At 47.1% G+C, this 21,725-nt stretch overlaps 1 protein-coding gene across 1 annotated transcript in view; it reads left to right on the forward strand.

Annotated features, from left to right (window-relative positions):
* Positions 1–3,946: 3,946 nt before the first annotated feature.
* Positions 3,947–21,725, forward strand: part of krtcap3 (keratinocyte associated protein 3) — a 57,778-nt gene continuing 39,999 nt past the window's right edge. Inside the window, exon 1 of the mRNA XM_085979412.1 lies at positions 3,947–4,166. Within this exon, the coding sequence (XP_085835538.1) occupies positions 4,154–4,166 (13 nt within the window). The 5' untranslated portion in view covers positions 3,947–4,153. The remainder of the gene's footprint in view (positions 4,167–21,725) is intronic.

The following is a 21,725-nucleotide window of genomic DNA, read 5'->3' on the forward strand; positions in this document are numbered from 1 at the left end:
ATACCAGGTTATTTAACAATCAGGAAGGACAGGCAGGAAGGGAGGGGAGGTGGGGTGGCTATGTTAATAAAAGAAGGAATCACTATAATACAGAGAAATGATATTGGGTCAAAGGAGCAGGATAGTGAAACAGTTTGGGTGGAGATAAGGAATAATAAGGGGAAAAAAACACTAGTGGGCGTAGTCTATAGGCCTCCGAACAGTTGCAACTCTGTTGGACGGAGTATTAATCAGGAAATAGTTGAGGCTTGTAATAAGGGAACAACTATAATTATGGGGGATTTTAACTGTCATATTAACTGGACAAATCAAATTGGGCAGAGCAGCCTTGAGGATGAGTTCATTGAGTGTATTAGGGATGGGTTTCTTGAGCAGTATGTAACTGAACCGACCAGGGGGCAAGCAACCTTAGATTTGGTCCTGTGTAATGAGACAGGATTAATTAAAAATGTCCTAGTAAAGGATCCCATTGGAATGAGTGACCATAACATGGTTGAATTCCATATTCAATTAGAGGGTGAGAAGGTTGGATCTCAAACAAGCGTGCTGAGCTTGAATAAAGGAGACTATGAAGGTATGAGAGTGGAATTGATTAGAGTGGACTGGGAAAATAGATTAAAGGGTAAGACGGTACATGATCAGTGGTGTACATTTAAGGAGTTATTTTACAACTTCCAAAAAATATATATTCCACTGAGGAAAAAAGGGTGTAAAAGAAAAGATAGCCATCCGTGGCTATGTAAAGTAATTAAGGATAGTATCCGACTAAAAACAAGTGCATATAAGGTAGCCAAATCTAGTGGGAGGATAGAAGATTGGGAAGTCTTTAAAAGACAGCAAAAAATAACTAAAAGATTGATTAAGAAAGGGAAGATAGATTATGAAAGTAAATTAGCAAAAAATATAAAAACAGATAGCAAAAGTTTCTATAGTTATATAAAAAGAAAAAGGGTGGCTAAAGTAAATGTTGGTCCCTTAGAGGATGAGACCGGGAAATTAATGGTGGGAAACATGGAGATGGCAAAAACGCTGAACAAATATTTTGTATCAGTCTTTACGGTGGAGGACACTAAGAATATCCCAACACTGGACAAACAGGGGGCTCTAGCGGGGGAGGAGCTAAATACGATTAAAATCACTAAGGAAGTGGTACTTGGTAAAATAATGGGACTCAAGGCGGATAAATCCCCTGGACCTGATGGCTTACATCCTAGGGTCTTGAGGGAAGTGGCCTTAGGGATTGTGGATGCATTGGTAATAATTTTCCAAAACTCCCTGGACTCAGCAAAGGTCCCGGCAGATTGGAAAAGTGCTAATGTAACACCCTTATTTAAAAAGGGTAGTAGGCAGAAGGCTGGAAACTATAGACCTGTTAGCCTAACATCTGTGGTTGGTAAAATGTTAGAGTCCATTATTAAGGAGACAGTAATGGGACATTTGGATAAACATAATTTAATAGGACAAACTCAGCATGGTTTCATGAAGGGGAAGTCATGTTTGACAAATTTGCTTGAGTTCTTTGAGGAAGTAACATACAGGGTGGATAAAGGGGAACCAGTGGACGTAGTGTATTTAGACTTCCAAAAGGCATTTGACAAGGTGCCACACAAAAGATTATTGCTCAAGCTAAAAAATCATGGGATTGGGGGTAATATTCTGGCATGGATAGAGGATTGGCTATCTAACAGAAGGCAGAGAGTTGGGATAAATGGTTCGTTCTCAGACTGGCAATCAGTAACTAGTGGTGTTCCGCAGGGGTCAGTGCTGGGTTCCCAGCTCTTTACAATCTATATTAACGATTTGGAGGAGGGGACCGAGTGTAACATGTCAAAGTTTGCAGATGATACAAAGATGGGACGGAAAGTAGTGAGTGAGGAGGACATAAAAAACCTGCAAAGGGACATAGACAGGCTAAGTAAGTGGGCAGAGATTTGGCAGATGGAATACAATACTGGAAAGTGTGAGGTTATGCATTTTGGCAGGAAAAATCATAGAGCAAGTTATTATCTTAATGGCAAGAAACTGGAAAGTACTGTAGTACAAAGGGATCTGGGGGTCCTGGTGCATGAAACTCAAAAAATTAGTATGCAGGTGCAGCAAGTGATCAAGAAGGCCAATGGAATGTTGGCTTTTATTGCTAGGGGGATAGAATATAAAAACAGGGAGGTATTGCTGCAGTTGTACAAGGTATTGGTGAGACCGCACCTGGAATACTGCATACAGTTTTGGTGTCCATACTTAAGAAAAGACATACTTGCTCTCGAGTCAGTACAAAGAAGGTTCACTCGGTTAATCCCGGGGATGAGGGGGTAGTCATATGAGGAGAGGTTGAGTAGATTGGGACTCTACTCATTGGAGTTCAGAAGAATGAGAGGCGATCTTATTGAAACATATAAGATTGTGAAGGGGCTTGATCGGGTGGATGCGGTGAGGATGTTCCCAATGATGGGTGAAACTAGAACTAGGGGGCATAATCTTAAAATAAGGGGCTGCTCTTTCAAAACTGAGATGAGGAGAAACTTCTTCACTCAGAGGGTGGTAGGTTTGTGGAATTTGCTGCCCCAGAAAGCTGTGGAAGCTACATCATTAAATAAATTTAAAGCAGAAATAGATAGTTTCCTAGAAGGGAATTAAGGGTTACGGGGAGCGGGCAGGAAATTGGACATGAGTCTAGGTTCGGAATGGTCATGGCCCTGTGGGTAGTGGAGTGGGCCCAGGGGCCGTGTAGCCTGGTTCTGCTCCTACTTCTTGTGTTCTAATTCTGTGTTAGATTTCAGGAGATGGTTTTATTCCTGTTCCTGGCTGGGGTGGAGATCGCCTTTACAGAAGGTAAGTACTGTAGCAAATACAGGGACAGAGTGATCTCCTGGAAGAGTTTCGATCGCCTAGATGGGTCGGAGAGGAATTTCCCAAATTTTTTTCTCCCAAATTGGCCATTGGGTTTTTAAAAATCTGGTTTTTCGCCTCTCCCGGGAGATCACATGGGTTCAAGTGGGATGGAGAGTGATAGAAGATTTGAGGTTAGGATCAGATCAGCCATGATCTTATTGAATGGTGGAGCGGGCTCAAGGGGCCGATTGGCCTACTCCTGCTCCTATTTCTTATGTTCTTATGTTCTTATGTACTGGATTGTTGTAAAAAAAACCATCTGGTTTGCTAATGTCCTTTAAGGAAGGAAATTTGCCGTCCTTACCTGGTCTGGCCCACGTGTGACTCCAGACCCACAGCAATGTGTTTGATTCTTAACTGCCCTCTGAAATGGCCTAGCAAGCGACTAGGGGTGGGCAATAAATGCTGGCCTTGCCAGCGACGCCCACATCCCGTGAATGAATTTTAAAAAATGGTTTGCCTCCATTGCAGGAGAGACAATACTTCAATCCCTTCCCCCCCTTTTTTTCTCTCTCCCACATGACAGCTGTTTCCCATTCTGCCAGCACACTTCACACCTAATCTAGAGCTGTCTTTTATCTCCACTAGTCTTATCACCATCTCGTCTCGTTTTGAATACCTCTTAATGTCTCTTCACTTCTCTTTTGTTTTATCTCAGCCCCCACTGGCCTTTTAATCTATTTCATTTCCTGCGCTTCTTCAGTCTTGACAAAGGGTTTCGACCTGAAACGTTGACTCTATTTTCTCTCCACGGATGTTGCCTGGCCTGCTGAGTTTTTCCAGCATTTTCTGTTGTTATTTCGGATTTCCAGTATCCGCAGCATTTTGCTATCGTACTAGTGATTAATTGGTGCTGGGGCGGATATTAGACTCTTTATATTATCTATCCAGAAATTCGAAATTCGAAAAGATTCGGTAAACGCTTGATTTGTCAGATCCAACATCTGCATCTCTTCAATTTTACATCTGTTTATTTAATACGCAGCGCTTCGTGTGTGTTATTGGCAGCGACGGATACAGAAATCAGGCTGGTTTCTCCTTCTGCCAGGATCAGACATTTTTTTTGCCAGGATGCTGGCTTTGCGGAAGTGGCTTCAAAGGGGGGTTGCCCCGCCCTGCTCCAAGAGGCGCTTCCGGCGCCCAGGTGTGGGGTGACGTCACGGCAGCTACCTGGTCAAGGTGCGGAGCGGAGTGGAGTGGCGGGAGGAGAGGAGACAACAACCACCAGCACCTAGCCAGCCGCTCGGCTTCTGGCTTCAGCGATATGTGCGGCTTCGGTAAGTGACTGTATCTGGCCTTCACATTCAGGGAGCGGCGGCCTCTGATAAGCAGAGGGACGAGGAAAAGGAGCAGCCCTTCAGCAAACAAAAGCCAACAGGAGGACTTCCTTCCTGCCCCTAGAATCTGGTTAAACAACTTCTGTGTGAGGAGTTGAATGACAGGTTCCATCTCTGATATAATTTTCCCATTTAAAAAAAAATGAAAGACTTGCATTTCTATAGCGCCTTTCACGACCACCGGACATCTCAAAGCACTTTGCAGCCAATGAAGTACATTTTGAAGTGTTGTAATGTTGGAAATGCGGCAGTCAGTTTGTGCACAGCAAGCTCCCACAAACAGCAATGTGATAATGACCAGATCATCTGTTTTTAGTGATGTTGGTTGAGGGATAAATATTGCAATTAATCCGACTCCCTTTCTCTCAGCCCTGCAAATGTTTTCCTTTTCAAGTATTTAACCAGTTCCCTTTTGAAAGTTACTATTGAATCTGCTTTTTAAATCATTAAAAAAATATATTGTAGGAAGGTTTCCTGGTCTGAAATGTTGCAATGAATCCAAGATGATGTCATGATCTGAAAGGGCGGTGGAAGCAGATTCAACAGTAACTTTCTAAAGGGAATTGGATCTGTACTTGAAAAGGAAAAATTTGCTGGGCTACGGGGAAAGAGCGAGGGAGTGGGTCTAATTGAATAGTGGCTTCAAAGAGCTGGCACAAGCATGCACTGTAAGAGTCTGTGGAAAAGACAGAACAGCTACTTTAATTTTTACAGATTACCTATTCTGAATTTTTGTTTTGTAAACATACCAAGTTGGCAGATCATGTACGGGAGAATATTGACTCGTGCGCTGTACGGAAGAATATTGACTCATGCGCTATCTCGCTCCCTGGTTACTATCTGAGGCGGAACCAGACTGTTTGCGACTTTGGCGTCCTAATGACCCCGAGATGAGCTTCAGACTAGTGTTCCCTTTAAACTGTGCGGCCGCACAACGCCCCAGGGATCCTGTGCAGCCGGCTTCTCAATGCAAAAACCGCGCATGCCTGGTACTTTGAATGGGCCACACAGCGCCAACAAAAATTACTGGGAAAACTGCTTCCGACCACACAGTCTCTCCATCACCAAGGCTGCCTACTTATACCCCCTTAACATTGCCCATCTCCGCCCCTGCCCCAGCTCATTTACTGAAACCCTCACCCATGCCTTTTGTTACCACTTGACTTGACTATTCCAACGCACTCCAGGCTGGTCTCTCATCTCCCACCCTCCATAAACTTGAACTCATCCAAAACTCTGCTGCCCGTATCTTAACTCGCACTAATGTGTCAGCCGTGGCTCAGTGGGTAGCACCCTCGCCTCTGAGTCAGAAGGTCATGGGTTCAGGTCCCACTCCAGAGACTTGAGCACAAGAATCCAGGTTGACACTCCTGTGCAGTACTGAGGGAGCGCTGCACTGTCAGAGGTGCCGTCTTTCGCATGAGTTTTTTTTAATTATGGGATGTGGGCGTCGCTGGCAAGGCCAGCATTTATTGCCCATCCCTAATTGCCCTTGAGATGGTGGTGGTGAGCCGCCTTCTTGAACCGCTGCAGTCCGTGTGGTGAAGGTACTCCCACAGTGCTGTTAGGGAGGGAGTTCCAGAATTTTGACCCAGCGACGATGAAGGATCGGCAATACACTTCTAAGTCAGGATGGTGTGCGACTTGGAGGGGAACTTGGAGGTGGTGGTGTTCCCATGCGCCTGCTGCCCCTGTCCTTCTAGGTGGAAGAAGTTGCGGGTTTGTGAGGTGCTGCCGAAGAAGCCTTGGCGAGTTGCTGCAGTGCATCTTGTAGATGGTACACACTGCAGCCACGGTACGCCGGTGGTGGATGGGGTGCCAATCAAGCGGACTGCTTTGTCCTGGATGGTGTCGAGCTTCTTGAGTGTTGTTGGAGCTGCACTCATCCAGGCAAGTGGAGAGTATTCCATCACACTCCTTACTTGTGCCTTGTCGATGGTAGAAAGTCTTTGGGGAGTCAGGAAGTGAGACACTCACAGAATCACAGAATCCCCACAGTGCAGATAGAGGCCATTTCGGCCTATCGAGCCTGCACCGACACATATCCCACCCTATCCCTGTAACCCCACGTATTTAATCCCCTAACACTAAGGGTCAATTTATCATAGCCAAATCAACCTAACCCGCACATCTTTGGACTGTTGGAGGAAACCGGAGCACCCGGAGGAAACCCACGCAGACACGGGGCAAATGTCTGTGTGAAGTTTGCACAGTCGCCCGAGGCCAGATTTGAACCCGGGTCCCTGGCGCTGTGAGGCAACAGTGCTAACCACTCTGCCACCGTGCCCCCTCTTTGCACAATATACCTAGCCTCTGACCTGCTCTTATTGCCACAGTGTTGGAGTCGCTAGAAATCAACAGGCTCTGAGACTTTTGTTGCAGCAAAGGCAAAACGCGTGTTACTTTATTCACTCTCCGAGGACTGAGGGTCTCAGCCTCGTTGCAGGGCTATGACGTCATCACGCTACCGACGCATGACGTCATCACGCTTCCGACGCTCTTAAAGGGACCCTGCCCCGATAACCCAACCAAGTACGTACATATAACAACATTGGCTATACATAGTGAACTGTGTTTAGGTACATATAACCACATTGGCTATACATTGTGAATTGTGTTATTGTCCCTATGTGGTCTCCGCCACATACGTCCCCCCAGAATTCACTAGCACTGGCAATGTCAGTCGTTGGGGGGGCCGGATCACACGGTCGGAACGGCTCCTCAATTCCGGGGCGGGGACCGGGGGGTTCGTCGGAGAGACCTCGGGCGCTCGGTGGTGGACTGAGGGTGCAGAAACCGGAGGTTGGCCCCGCCTCGGGGGCTGTGCCAACTCAATGGGTCGGTCCAGATCCAGGTGGGCCGGTTTAAGACGGTCCACGGAAATGCTGTCCAGCTTACTGCCGACATCCACTACGAAGGTCTTGTCCCCGGTTTCCAGGACGCGGAATGGTCCATCGTAGGGTGGCTGAAGAGGTCTCCGGTGGGCGTCATGGCGGACAAAAACGTACTCCGCCGCACGAAGGTCGAGCAGAACGTGGGACTGCGGGAGGCCATGCTGCGACGTGGGCACCGGCGCGAATACCTTGGCATTGTACAGAAGGTCGGACCGCTGACGGGCTGCGGACCAAGGTTCCGTTGCATTGGGGATGAAATCCCCGGGAACCCGCAGCGGCTGTCTGTGGACGAGCTTGGCGAACGAGGACTGGAGGTCCTCCTTGGGGGCGGTCCTGAGTCCCAGCATGACCCACGGGAGTCTGTCGATCCAACTGTCGTCCCGGAGGCTGGCCTGGAGCGTGGCCTTCATGGAGCAATGAAACCGTTCGCACAGTCCGTTAGCCTGAGGGTAGTATGCTGTGGTGCGGTGGAGTCTCAACCCGAGGCCTCAGGCGACAGCGTTCCAGAGCTCCGACGTGAACTGGGGCCCCCAGTCGGAGGAAGTGGCGGCGCGCACGGACGCAGCGGCTTTGTCTCTCCCGAGACTGAGCGTTTTCACCCTCCTTCTGAGTCTCTTCTGGACTCTGCTGATACGGGAATTGAGGGCAGACCTACTGTACAGCCGGCAGACGCTCCAAGACATCGGGGCCGACTGCGTGCGGCTCACACTCGGCGACATCGATCTGCCTCCCGACATCGCCCGACCCCCGGGACCAGCGTGGCGTCCTTCCCCAGCCGGAAGTCGCGCAGACCGTGCAGGGAACGCAAGCAGAAGCGGGGTAAGAGGGCCAGTATCCAAAACGGGCTGAAGAGGGCCCCACACAAACCCTCCCTCCCAAGTATTTTCCTGGCCAACGTCAGGTCACTAGAAAACAAAATGGATGAGATCAAACTTGATCTCTCCTCACAGAAAAGGACAAAGGAATGCTGCGCCATGATCTTCACAGAGACCTGGTTGAACGACGGCATCCCTGACACCACCATCCAGCTAGAAGGACGCACGGTCTTCCGCGCCGACAGAAGAGCAAGGGAGGCGGTTTGTGCATTTACACTAACAATGCCTGGTGCACTAACACGGACATAATCGATAGATCCTGCTCGGCTGATTTAGAATTCCTCATGGTAAGGTGCAGACCCTTCTACCTGCCTTGGAAATTCACGGCTGTTATCATCACTGCGGTCTACATCCCAACACACGCTAATGCCAAACTAACACTGAAGGACCTCTACAGGGCCATCAGCGAACAACAAACTGCACACCCAGACGGAGCTTTTATCGTCGCGGGGGACTTCAATCGCATAAACCTAAAAATTGTACTACCGAAATTCCACCGGAATGTTTCCTGCCCTACAAGAGGGGAGAACACACTGGATCAAGTCTACACGAGCATTGTAGACGCTTATAAGGCCATTCCCTGCCCCCACCTTGGGAAGTCTGACCACCTCTCCCTGTTTCTAGCCCCGGCATACAAACCGCTCATCAAAAGAGGGAGAACATCAGTGAGAACAGTGAAAGTATGGCCAGAGGGGGCAGTATCGGAGCTTCAGGATTGCTTCGAACGCACTGATTGGGGCATGTTTGCCCATAATGACATCGAGGAATACGCATCCACAGTGCTATTCTACATTAACAGCTGCGTCGAGGTCGTCACGACCCATAAAAATATCAGGACATACCCCAACCAGAAACCCTGGATGAACGGAGAGGTCCGCTCACTGTTGAAAGCACGCGACGCAGCATTTAAACCTGGCGACGCGGCGGCTTACAGTGCAGCTAGGACCAACCTAAAAAAGGGTATCAGGACTGCCAAAAGGAAACAGACACTGCGGATAGAGGATCATTTCCACAACAACTCGGACCCCCGGCGCATGTGGCAAGGCATCCAGTCCATCACTGACTACAAGGGCAAAAACACCAGCCCCCCCCCCGGTTAGCGATGCCTCCCTTCCGGAGGAGCTTAACAACTTCTACGCTCGCTTCGACAGGGACAACAAGGAGCCGGCTACCAAAGCCTCGCCACCCCCGGAAGACCAGGTGCTCACTCTGTCGACTTCCGACGTAAGGGGTGTTCTACGCGGAGTGAACACACGAAAGGCTGCTGGACCGGATAGCATCCCTGGACGGGTACTCAAGGAATGTGCTGATCAGCTGGCTGATGTCTTCACCGCCATCTTCAATCTGTCATTGGCCCAGGCAGTAGTCCCTACATGCTTCAAGACCGCTACCATTATTCCTGTGCCAAAACAAACGGCTGTGACGTGCCTGAACGACTATCGACCTGTCGCACTCATACCCATCATAATGAAGTGTTTCGAGAGACTGGTCTTAGCCCACATCAAAGCCAGTGTTCCTTCCTCCCTTGACCAACACCAGTTTGCCTATCGTGCAAACAGATCAACGGAGGATGCAATCACAACTGCTCTACACTCGGCACTGAATCACTTAGATGGTAAGGAGACCTACATCAGAATGCTGTTCATAGACTACAGCTCAGCATTCAACACTATCGTCCCCAACAAGCTGGCCTCCAAACTCTTGGCCTGAACACTTCCCTCTGCAACTGGACCCTGGACTTCCTAACAAACAGACCCCAGTCTGTCAAATTAGGCAACCACACCGCTTCCCCGCCCCCCCCGCCGAACCTGAACACGGGGGCCCCACAAGGATGTGCTGAGCCCCCTCCTCTACTCCCTCTTCACCTACGACTGTGTGGCTGTTCATGGTTCCAACACCATCAAGTTTGCGGATGATACCACGGTGGTAGGCCAGATCACCAACAATGATGAGTCAGCCTACAGGGAGGAGGTCCAGCATCTCGTGAAGTGGTGCGCCGATAACAACCTGGCCCTTAACATCAAGAAAACCAAAGAAATCATTGTGGACTTCAGGAAGTCTAAAGGCGGAAGTCACACCCCCATCCACATCCATGGGGCTGTGGTGGAAAGGGTGGACAGCTTTAAGTTCCTTGGAGTCCACATCACGGAAGACCTCTCCTGGTCCTCCTCTTTGGTGAAGAAGGCCCAGCAGCGCCTATATTTCCTAAGGAGGCTGAAGGGATGTAACCTGTCACCCCTGACCCCCTCTAACTTTTACCACTGCACAATAGAGAGCATCCTGACAAACTGTATCACAGTATGGTATGGCAGCTGTAGCTGGTAGTCAAAACTGCCCAACGCATTACCGGCACCCGGCTACCGACCATAGAGCACATATACCAGAAACGCTGTTTACGGAGGTCACGGTCCATCATCAAAGACCCTACCCACCCCAGCCACAGTCTGTTCGCCCTCCTGCCATCTGGGAGACGCTACAGATGCATTCGCACCCGTACGACCAGATTTAGGAACAGCTTCTTTCCCAGGGCTGTCATCCTACTGAACTCCACAAATAAACTCTAAAGCCTGCACATCTGCCAATGCACTTTATTATGGTTATGTTTATGTTAATGTATTACAAGCCAAATGTATGTTGAATGTTTAAATGTCTTAATCTAAATGTACACTCTCGGGAGCCGCAAGCCTACATTTCGTTGTACTGCACTTGTGCACTAACAATGACAATAAAAGTTGATTTGATTTGATTTTGATGGGGCGCTGAACCCGGCGACCCAAGTGCTGATGAACGCCCGAGCCACATCGGCGGACGTCGTTTGAAGACAGTGGGACGGCTTCCGGCCATCGGGTGGTTCTGTCGACCATTGTGAGGAGGTGGGTGAACCCGCGGGAGGGCGGCAGGGGCCCCACCAGGTCCATGTTAACATGGTCGAACCACCTCTCGGGCACCGCGAAAGGCGCCAATGGGGCCTTAGTATGGCGATGCACTTCGAGCGTTGGCATACCACGCAGGTGCTGGTCCAGTCGTGAACGTCTTTTGTGAGCCCGTGCCAGACGAACTTAGCCTTTTGTTGCAGCAAAGGCAAAACACGTGTTACTTTATTCACTCTCCCTGAGGACTGAGGATCTCAGCCTCGTTGCAGGGCTATGACGTCATCATGCTACCGACGCTCTTAAAGGGACCCTGCCCCGATAACCCAACCAAGTACGTACATATAACAACATTGGCTATATATAGTGAATTGTGTTTAGGTACATATAACAACATTGGCTATACATTGTGAATTGTGTTATCGTCCCTATGTGGTCTCCGCCACAACAGTATATATGTGGCTGGTCCAGTTAAGTTTCTGGTCAATGGTGACCCCCCAGGATGTTGATGGTGGGAGATTCGGCGATGGTAATGCCGTTGAATATCATGGGGCGGTGGTTAGACTCTCGCTTGTTGGATGGCTGGCACTTCTGTGGTGCGAATGTTACCTGCCACTTATTAGCCCAAGCCTGAACATCGTCCAGGTCTTGTTGCATGCGGCCATGGACTGCTTCATTATCTGAGGACTTGTGAATGGCACTGAACACTGTGCAGTCATCAGTGAACATCCCCATTTCTGACCTTATGTTGGAGGGGAGGTCATTGATGAAGCAGCTGAAGATGGTTGGGCCTAGCACACTGCCCTGAGGAACTCCTGCAGCGATGTCCTGGAGCTGTGATGATTGACCTTGTGCTAGGTATGACTCCAGCCACTGGAGCGTTTTCCCCCCATTCCCATTGACCTCAGTTTTACTAGGGCTCCTTGATGCCACACTCAGTCAAATGCTGCCTTGATGTCAAGGGCAATCACTCTCACCTCACCTCTGGAATTCAGCTCCTTTGTCCATGTTTGGACCAAGGCTGTAATGAGGTCGGTTGCCGAGTGGTCTTGGCGGAACACAAACTGGGCATCAGTGAGTAGGTTATTGGTGAATAAGTGTTGCTTGATAGCACTGTCGATGACACCTTCCATCACTTTGTTGATGATTGAGAGTAGACTGATGGGGCGGTAATTGGTCGGATTGGATTTGTCCTGCTTTTTGTAGACGGGACATACCTGGCCGGTTTTCCACATTGTCGGATGGATGCCAGTGTTGTAGCTGTACTGGAGCAGCTTGGCTGAAGGCACGGCTAGTTCTGCAGCGCAAGTCTTCTGCACAATAGCCGGGATGTTGTCGGGGCCCACCGCCTTTGCTGTATCCAGTGCGCTCAGCTGTTTCTTGATATCATGTGGAGTGAATCAAATTGGCTGAAGACTGGCTTCTGCAATGGTGGGGACCTCAGGAGGAGGCCGATATGGATCATCCACTCTGCACTTTTGGCTGAAGATGGTTGCAAACGCTTCAGCCTTGTCTTTTGCACTCACGTGCTGGGCTCCACCATCATTGAGAATGGGGATATTCATGGAGCCTCCTCCTCACATTAGTTGTTTAATGGTCCACCACCATTCATGACTGGATGTGACAGGACTGCAGAGCTTTGATCTGATCCATTGATTGTGGGATCACTTAGCCCTGTCTATAGCATGCTGCTTCCACTTTTTAGCATGCATGTAGTCCTGTGTTGCAGCTTCTCCAGGTTGGCACCTCATTTTTAGGTACGCCTGGTGCTGCTCCTGGCATGCTCTTCTACACTCCTTATTGTACCAGGGTTGGTCCCCTGGCTTGATGGTAATGGTAGAGTGAGGGATATGCCGGGCCATGAGGTTACAGATTGTGGTGGAATACAATTCTGCTGCTGCTGATGGCCCACAGCACCTCATGGATGCCCAGTTTTGAGCTGCTAGATCTGTTCTGAAACTACCCCATTTAGCACAGTGGTAGTGTCACACAACATGATGGAGGGTGTTCTCAGTGGGAAGATGTAACTTTGTCTCCACAATGACTGTACGGTGGTCACTGCTACCAATACTGTCATGGACAGATGCATCTGCAACAGGTAGATTGGTGAGGACAAGGTCAAGTAGATTTTTCCCTCGCGTTGGTTCTCTCACCACCTGTCGCAGGCCCCGACTGGCAGCTATGTCCTTCAGGACTCGGCCAGCTCGGTCAGTAGTGGTGCTACGGAGCCACTCTTGTTGATGGACATTGAAGTCCCCCACCCAGAGTACATTCTGCGCCCTTGCTACTCTCAGTGCTTCTTCCAAGTGGTGTTCAACATGGAGGAGTACTGATTGATGTTAAACCAAGGCCCTGTCTGCTCTCTCAGGTGGACGTGAAAAATCCCGTGGCACTATTTCAAAGAAGAGCAGGGGAGTTATCCCCGGTGTTCTGGCCAGTATTAATCTCTCAATCAATATCACTAAAAAAAACAGATTATCTGCTCATTATCACATTGCTGTTTGTGGGAGCTTGCTGTGCGCAAATTGGCTGCCATGTTCCCTACATTACAACAGTGACTAGACTTCAAGAAGTACTTCATTGGGACGTCCGGTGGCTGTGAAAAGCGCGATATAAATGCAAGTCTTTTTTCTTTTCTTTCGTGTCCCGTTGACCCATCACCCCTGTGCTCGCTGACCTACATTGGCTCCTGGTCTGTCAGCGCCTTGATTTTAAAATTCTCATCCTTGTTTTCAAGTCCCTCCGTGGCCTCGCCTCGCCCCTCCCTATCTCTATAACCACCTCCAGCCCCACAGCCCTTTGAGATCTCTGTGCTCTCCCATTCTGACCTCTTGTGCATTCCCGATTTTAATCATTTTTACCATGGGTGGCCCTGCCTTCAGCTGCCTAGGCCCAAAACACTGGAATTTCCTCCCTAAAACTCCCACCTCTCTACCTTTCTCTCCTCCTTTAAGGCGCTCCTTCAAACCCTACCTCTTCACCTGGCCTAATATCACCTTATGTGGCTCAGTAACGCTTCTGTGCAGCGTCTTGGGACCTTTACTACGTCAAAGGTGCTATATAAATGCAAGTTGTTCTATACTTAAAAAAAAAATCCTGGCCTGTCCATGAAGCTAGTTGTCGTTACCCTGTCTTTCCCTCTACTGCTGCTGTGTATATTAGCTTCATTTCGAGAGAAGTGAACTCGAAGCTTGAGCTCAAATATCATTGAATGAATGCTGTGTTCAGCATAACTGTTATCGGGGGAAAAAAAAAACAGCAATACCAGAATAAAGCTGCTGTATTCTAAAAAGTAGAAAAACATTCCAAGTCCCTTTGCAAGAAGCAGGTGCAGAGGCAGAGCCTTCTATGGAGAGTTAGGTGAAGATACTGAGAGCTTGGTCAAAGAAATGGGGGTTTCTGAGGACTTTTGATGAGGAACAGGAGGAGACCATTCAGCCCCTCGAGCCTGTTCCGCCATTACATTAGATCATGGCTGATCTGTATCTTAGCTCCATCTACTCGCCTTGGTTCCATTAACCCTTAATACCCTTGCCCAACAAAAATTAGGCTGGAGGTAGAGATCTAGAGGGAGTTCCAGTGCGGCTGAAAGCTCTGCCACCGGTAGTGGAGCTTAGGGATGGGATAACACGAGGCCAGAGTCAGAGCAGTAGGGCCCTGGGTGGACAAGGTAGGGCGAGGCTGTGGAGGGATTTGTAAAAGAGGCTAAGGTTTTTCAGTTTGACACACTGGGGGACAGGGAGACCGTGTAGGTCACTGGGGCGGGGATGATGGGCGAGCTGGACAGAGTGGCCGTAGAGTTTTGGATGAATCCGAGTTTGTGGACAGTGTTGGAACGATGGAGTCGAGAGCCAACGGTGATGAAGGGTTTAGCAGCAGTGGGGTTAAGGGCAGCCATGATCTGATTGAATGGGAGAGCAGGCACTTGGGGCTGAATGGCCTCCTCCTGTTCCTAACGTTATGTAAAAGGCAGGCATTGTGAAGATGAAAGCAAGCTGTCTTGGTGGTGAATAGGAGGGCATCACAGCTGTGCTCAGTCCTGCCTTTATCTGACGTCCAAATAACAATGACAGTGTTCATTTATATAGCGCCTTTAACGTAGTAAAACGTGCCAGGGTGCTTCACAGGAGAGTAAATCAGACAGTAATTGACACAGCCAAAGGAGACGACATTGGGGCAGATGTTCAAAACCTCGGTCAAAGAGGTAGGTTTTAAGGAGCGTCTTAAAGGAGGAGAGAGAGGTTGGCACTTTCCAGCTGGATAGCGAATCAGGGGCAAGACTCCTAGCTGATATTGTTTCCCGCTTCTTTCCTAGCTCGGGGCACTGAAGGCAATTAAGGTCAGCTTACTCGGCCCAGAGCAGAATTGGGGCTTCCTTGGTCTATCTTCTTCTTAGGCAGTCCCTCGGAACCGAGGATGACTTGCTTCCACATTAAAAATGAGTTCTCAGGTGACTGATGAGTCCAATGTGGGACCTACAGTCTCTGTCACAGATGGGGTGGTTGAAGGGGCGGGTGGGTGGGGTGCTTGGGTTAACGTGCGCTCCTTGCGCTGCCTGCGCTTGGCTTCCGCTTGCTCCCGGCGAAGAGACTCGAGGTGTTCGGCGCCTTCACGGATGCTTCTCCTCCACTTTGTGCGGTCTTCGGCCAGGGATTCCCAGGTGTCGATGGGGATGTTACAATTTTTCAAGGAGGCTTTGAAGCGTTTCCTCTGCCCACCTGGGTCTATATGGTTTGGACCTGTCACTGAGCGTGGCCGAGATTCTTCCCACTCTGCTCTGGATATTGCAAGCCACTGGTCCAATGGGTAGAGTGACTCTAGCTGGAGCAGCAGTGGGATATTTACCAGTGCTTTGCTCCGGTAAACGTCAAAGCTTTAGTTGGTTAAATCCCAGCAGCCCTACTGCGCACACTTGGTTGGGGGTCCCTACTAGGTCCTGCCCACCTTCCCCTAAGCATAGTTAAGTGTCCTTACAGGGGAAAGAATGTATGCCTATTGTACTGGGGAAACAAAATTGTCCAGGTGTGTATAGATTTCTCAATAGCTTGAACTGGAGAGTGTAAAACTTGCTGATGGGTTTCTGTCAGACACTCAGCTGACTAAAATAAGCTTGGTCTGTTTAATTCAAGCCAGTTCCACACTGAGCAAGGCATTTTAAAAGTTATTTTGTGGAGAAACATTACTCCAAGGAAATTGAATATGACTTTTTTAAAATTCTTTCATGGGATGTGGGCGTCGCTGGCAAGGCCAGCATTTATTGACCATCCCTAATTGCCCCTTGAGAAGGTGGTGGTGAGCCGCCGCCTTGAACCGCTGCAGTCCGTGTGGTGAAGGTACTCCCACAGTGCTGTTAGGGAGGGAGTTCCAGGATTTTGACCTAGCGACGATGAAGAAACTGCGATATATTTCCAAGTCAGGATGGTGTGTGACTTGGAGGGGAACTTGGAGGTGGTGGTGTTCCCATGCTCCTGCTGCCCTAGTGGTGGAGGTTGCGGGATTGGGAGGTACTGTCGAAGAAGCCTTGGCGAGTTGCTGCAGTGCATCTTGTAGATGGTACACACTGCAGCCGCGGTGCGCCGGTGGTGGAGGGAGTGAATGTTTAAGGTGGTGGATGGGGTGCCAATCAAGGTGGGCTGCTTTGTCCTGGATGGTGTCGAGCTTCTTGTGTTGTTGGAGCTGCACTCATCCAGGCAAGTGGAGAGTATTCCATCACACTCCTTACTTGTGCCTTGTAGATGGTGGAAATGTGTTTTATTGTTTGGTGACTGTGGTGATTATTCCTTGATTAGTAAAAGTATTGTGATTCGTTGTTTGTTAACTGCCTTGGGATATGTGTTGTAATCTCATTGGTAGTTGATGATCACATGATGTGTTGTGGCTACCTTAAATTCAGTCCTTTTCTAGCTTTAGTTGGGACTGGATGCGGAAAGATATGCTGCTGATTTTAAAGTTAATAAAGCCTAGCTTTGGAAGGCCAATCTATTCTTTATTTCAATTTATTAACTTTGTTAGAATGGAGCGATATCTTCAACCAGAACGATTCAAGGCTGACCCCAATTCTGCTGGAGTGGATGATAAATGGAAACATTGGTATTGTACATTTAAAAACTTTTTGGGCGTGTTGGATCAAGAGGCTCTAAATAAGCTGAATATGCTGATCAACTACATTGACCCGGATGTATATAAATATATTTTGCACTGTAAAACTTATGAAGAGGCTACTTCTACATTGGAAAAGATTTTTGTTAAACCAAAGAATGAGGTATTTGCACGTCATCTTCTATCTGCCCGTAGGCAGCAGGTGGGCGAATCTTTGGATACTTATTTACAAGCACTTCGGTGCCTTCGTGTTGACACTAATTATAAGGCTGTGACGGCTGAAGAATATAAGGACGAATCGGTACGGGATGCTTTTATTAATGAATTACTGTCTAGATCAATTCGTCAGCGGTTGTTAGAAAATAAGACTCTGGATCTTAAAAGTGCTTTTGAGCAAGCTTCTACATTGGATGTGGCTCAGAGAAGTTCGGATTCTTATGCTCTTTTTAATCGGCCTGCGACTATGGTTTCGGCAGTTTCGGATGAAAAGGAATTATGTGGACTTAATGGGAGTGGTTTACTAGATTTTGAAACAGTTTCTACTTCGGCGGCCGTTGCCTCTAGGATTCAGAAGTGTTATTTTTGTGGGAATATCCGGCACCCTCGTCTGAAGTGTCCTGCTCGGGAGGCTGTGTGTAGTAAATGCGGCAAGAGAGGTCATTATGCACGTGTGTGCAAATCATCAGGTTCAATTACCTTCCCTTCTCCTGGTGTGGGAGGGTCTTCCTCCACTACCTCTTCTGTGACTATTCAGCCTTTAGATAGGGCGTTTATTGCATCAATTTCTGCTGCATTTGCTCATGGCCTAAACAAAGCTATAGTTACGGCTCAAGTTAATGGGTTGGAAGTGAAGGCCCTTATAGATACGGGCAGTACTGAGAGTTTTATAAGTCTTCAGTTTGCGAAGGAGAAGCATTTGAAAATTTCGCCTGTTACGTATCAGGTGTGCATGGCTCAGACGACCCTTACTTCACAATTAGCTGGTTGTTGCTTTGTGAAAATGGTTCTTCTAGGTAATACGTATACTGATATACGCCTATCTGTTTTGCCTAATCTCTGTGCGAATATTTTGATTGGACATGATGTGCTTCAGTTACACGAGTCTCTTAGTCTTTCATTTGGAGGGACTAAGCCACCTTTATCTATTTGTGGATTAACCTCTTTATCTATTCCTCCATTATCACTTTTTTCCAATTTGATGTCGGATTGTAAGCCAATTGCTACCAAGTCAAGAAGATATAGTAGTCAGGATAGAGAATTTATTAATTCTGAAGTTCAACGTCTCTTATTGGAAGGAATCATTGAACCTAGTTGTTCGCCTTGGCGAGCACAGGTAGTTGTCACGACTAATGAGAGACACAAGAAACGAATGGTGATAGACTATTCCCAAACTATTAATAGGTATACTCAATTAGACGCGTACCCTTTGCCTAAGATTGATGAGCTTATCAATAAAGTATCTCAGTATAAGGTTTTTAGCACTATTGACCTAAAGAGTGCTTATCATCAGATTCCTATTGTTAAGAAGGATCAACCATATACGGCCTTTGAGGCTGGTGGAAAGCTGTATCAGTTTTGCCGAATACCATTTGGTGTTACTAATGGTGTTGCTTGTTTTCAACGGGCAATGGATGCTTTTATAAGTGATAACTCCCTTTCATACACCTTTTCATACTTAGATGACATCACGGTGTGTGGCAAATCAAGGGTGGAGCATGATTCTAATTTTAAAAGATTCCTTCAAGCTGCGGAAAAAGTTGGTTTAACTTTTAACAAAGAGAAATGTATCTTTTCGACTACTGAGGTAAATCTATTGGGGTATATTATTTCGGGAAATAAGATTAAACCAGATCCAGAACGTCTGCGACCATTGATCGATTTACCTTGTCCTACTAATTCTAAGGCTTTGCAACGAGTTGTTGGACTGTTTTCTTATTATTCTAATTGGATTGCAAATTTTTCACGGAAGATCCGGCCTCTTATTCAGGTTACGACATATCCTCTATCGTGGGAGGCCAGGACATGTTTTGAGAATTTTAAAAAGGATATTTTAGGAGCAGTTGTGCATTCCATTGATGAGCAGGTTCCCTTTGTGATTGAGACGGATGCTTCGGATTTTGCAATTGGGGCTACTTTGAACCAAAATGGAAGACCTGTGGCCTTTTTCTCACGTACTTTGAATAATAGTGAAAAAAGACATTCCTCAATAGAAAAAGAGGCATACGCAATAGTAGAAGCATTGCGTAAATGGAGACATTATTTATCGGGGCGACATTTCACGTTGGTAACTGATCAAAAATCTGTGTCCTTTATGTTTGATGTTAAACATTTTGGAAAGATTAAAAATGATAAAATAATGAGGTGGAGGATTGAGTTGGCATGTTACCATTTTGACATAGTTTATCGTCCGGGGAAGGATAATGTTGCTGCTGATGCACTGTCGAGGGCTTATTGTTCTGTGATTCACGGAGATACGCTTATTAATCTTCACAATGCCTTATGTCACCCTGGGGTTACGAGGATGATACACTTTGTACGCAGTAAGAACTTGCCTTTTTCAGTTGAAGACGTCAAGCGGATGACTTCATCATGTTCTATCTGTGCTCGGTGTAAACCGAATTTCTTTAAGCCTCAACGAGCTCATCTTATAAAGGCTACTTCTCCTTTTGAACGTTTGAGTGTCGATTTTAAGGGACCTCTTCCTTCAACTAATCAAAACCGATATATATTTACTGTTGTGGACGAGTTTTCAAGGTTCCCTTTTGCTTTTCCTTGTGCAGATGTATCAGCTGCTACAGTTATTAAATGTTTGACTCAACTTTTTGTCATCTTTGGGATGCCTGCGTATATCCATTCGGATCAGGGAAGTTCTTTTATGTCTTCCCAGTTGAAGGAATACCTTCAGAGTCGGGGAATTTCTACTAGTAGAACTACCCCGTATAATCCCCAGGGTAATGGACAGTGTGAACGATACAATGGGGTGATCTGGAAGGCAGTTATGTTGGCGTTGACATCCCGGAACCTTAAGAATACACAGTGGGAAATGGTGCTGCCTGATGCCCTGCATTCCATTAGATCATTGCTTTCAACGTCTACTAATGTGACCCCCCATGAAAGGCTCTTTAACTATCCGCGGAGATCTACTACGGGATATTCGGTACCTTCATGGCTTACTATGCAGGGACCTGTGTTGCTTCGACGCCATGTTAGATTGTCAAAATATGACCCCTTGGTGGAGGAGGTGGAGCTGTTGGAGGCAAATTCCCAATATGCTCATATTCGATTCCAAGATGGGAAAGAAAGTACTGTTTCAATTAAAGACTTGGCTCCTTGTGGGGGCCAGCCCTCTTCTGAGGATATTAATAATGGTCATGATTCGGATAATGTGGATGCTGTTACAGATACTACGAATATTTCCAATCCGATTGCAGATAATCATACTTCTATTAGTCAGCCTTTGATAGATGTTTATGACCGTCCCAGTTCATCTTCTGATGGGATTTCTAATCCGGAAACCGTTGAGAATCGGGATATGGATAGCCTTCCTGTTGAAGATACTTCTGTGCCTTCTGGCGTGGGAGGGCAAGGAATTTCACCAAGGTTAAGAAGGTCGACATGAACAAGATATCCGGTCGACCGATTGAAAATGGAGTTTTAAATTGATAGTAATGTTTTAAAAATTGTTGAAATATTATAGTATATTGTTTTAGTTGAGAGATACTTAATATTTATGCGTAATGTTATTATTTGTTGTTCATTTAGTATTGTGTTATGTAAATAGTTTTATTCTCGTGCATAGTTTAGTTGTAAATAATTAATTGTAAATTGTAAAAGTTATTAGGTTGGAGTATATTTTAAAAGGAGGGGTGAATGTGGTGATTATTCCTTGATTAGTAAAAGTATTGTGATTCGTTGTTTGTTAACTGCCTTGGGATATGTGTTGTAATCTCATTGGTAGTTGATGATCACATGATGTGTTGTGGCTACCTTAAATTCAGTCCTTTTCTAGCTTTAGTTGGGACTGGATGCGGAAAGATATGCTGCTGATTTTAAAGTTAATAAAGCCTAGCTTTGGAAGGCCAATCTATTCTTTATTTCAGTGACCAAATGGATGGAGCTCCCGTTTATGGACAAGTGGGTAAGGACACTGCTTGGTGGAGCACAGCCGAGCAGAAACCTTTGATTCTTGGTGTTTGGTGAGCAACTTCTTCAACACCATTGGGTTAAGGGTAAAATTTAGCCAGGGTTTTCCGCTCCTGATTGTGACCGTTCATGTCCGTGTGCGTCCCTCTCTTTCTGTAAAACGCATTGAGACTTGTGTCTGTGATGCACCCCATTGTTGACCATCCTGTCAGAACCTTCGATCGAGGCTCACCATTATAGAATGGCCACTTGCGGCGAGGTCTTGGTGGCTTGGAGGCCACCGCATCCAGGAAGAGTCCGTACCTTTAGGAGAGAGAATTTGGGAAGGGGCCTAAAATTAAAAATAGAAGAGAAAGAATTGGGATGAAACCACAGAAGCAGTGACATATTTACCATCCTGTGTTTAGTTAGAATTGTTTAAAGCATGTATTCATGTTGTATAGGGTCAATATTCCAACAGTAAAACTCTTGACATTTGAGCAGCTTTGTTCCTGTAATATGATCGGTTACGGGCATCATGTGCCAGTGTGAGAGTTGAAAACTGCAAGGAATGTCAAAAGGAGACTAGAATTCTCTGTTGCTGTTGAATTTTAACATAGAAACATAGAAGATAGGAGC

The sequence above is a fragment of the Somniosus microcephalus genome, chromosome 3, assembly GCF_052327205.1.
Source record: "Somniosus microcephalus isolate GS21.2 chromosome 3, FLI_Smic_1.0, whole genome shotgun sequence".
NCBI lineage: Eukaryota > Metazoa > Chordata > Chondrichthyes > Squaliformes > Somniosidae > Somniosus > Somniosus microcephalus.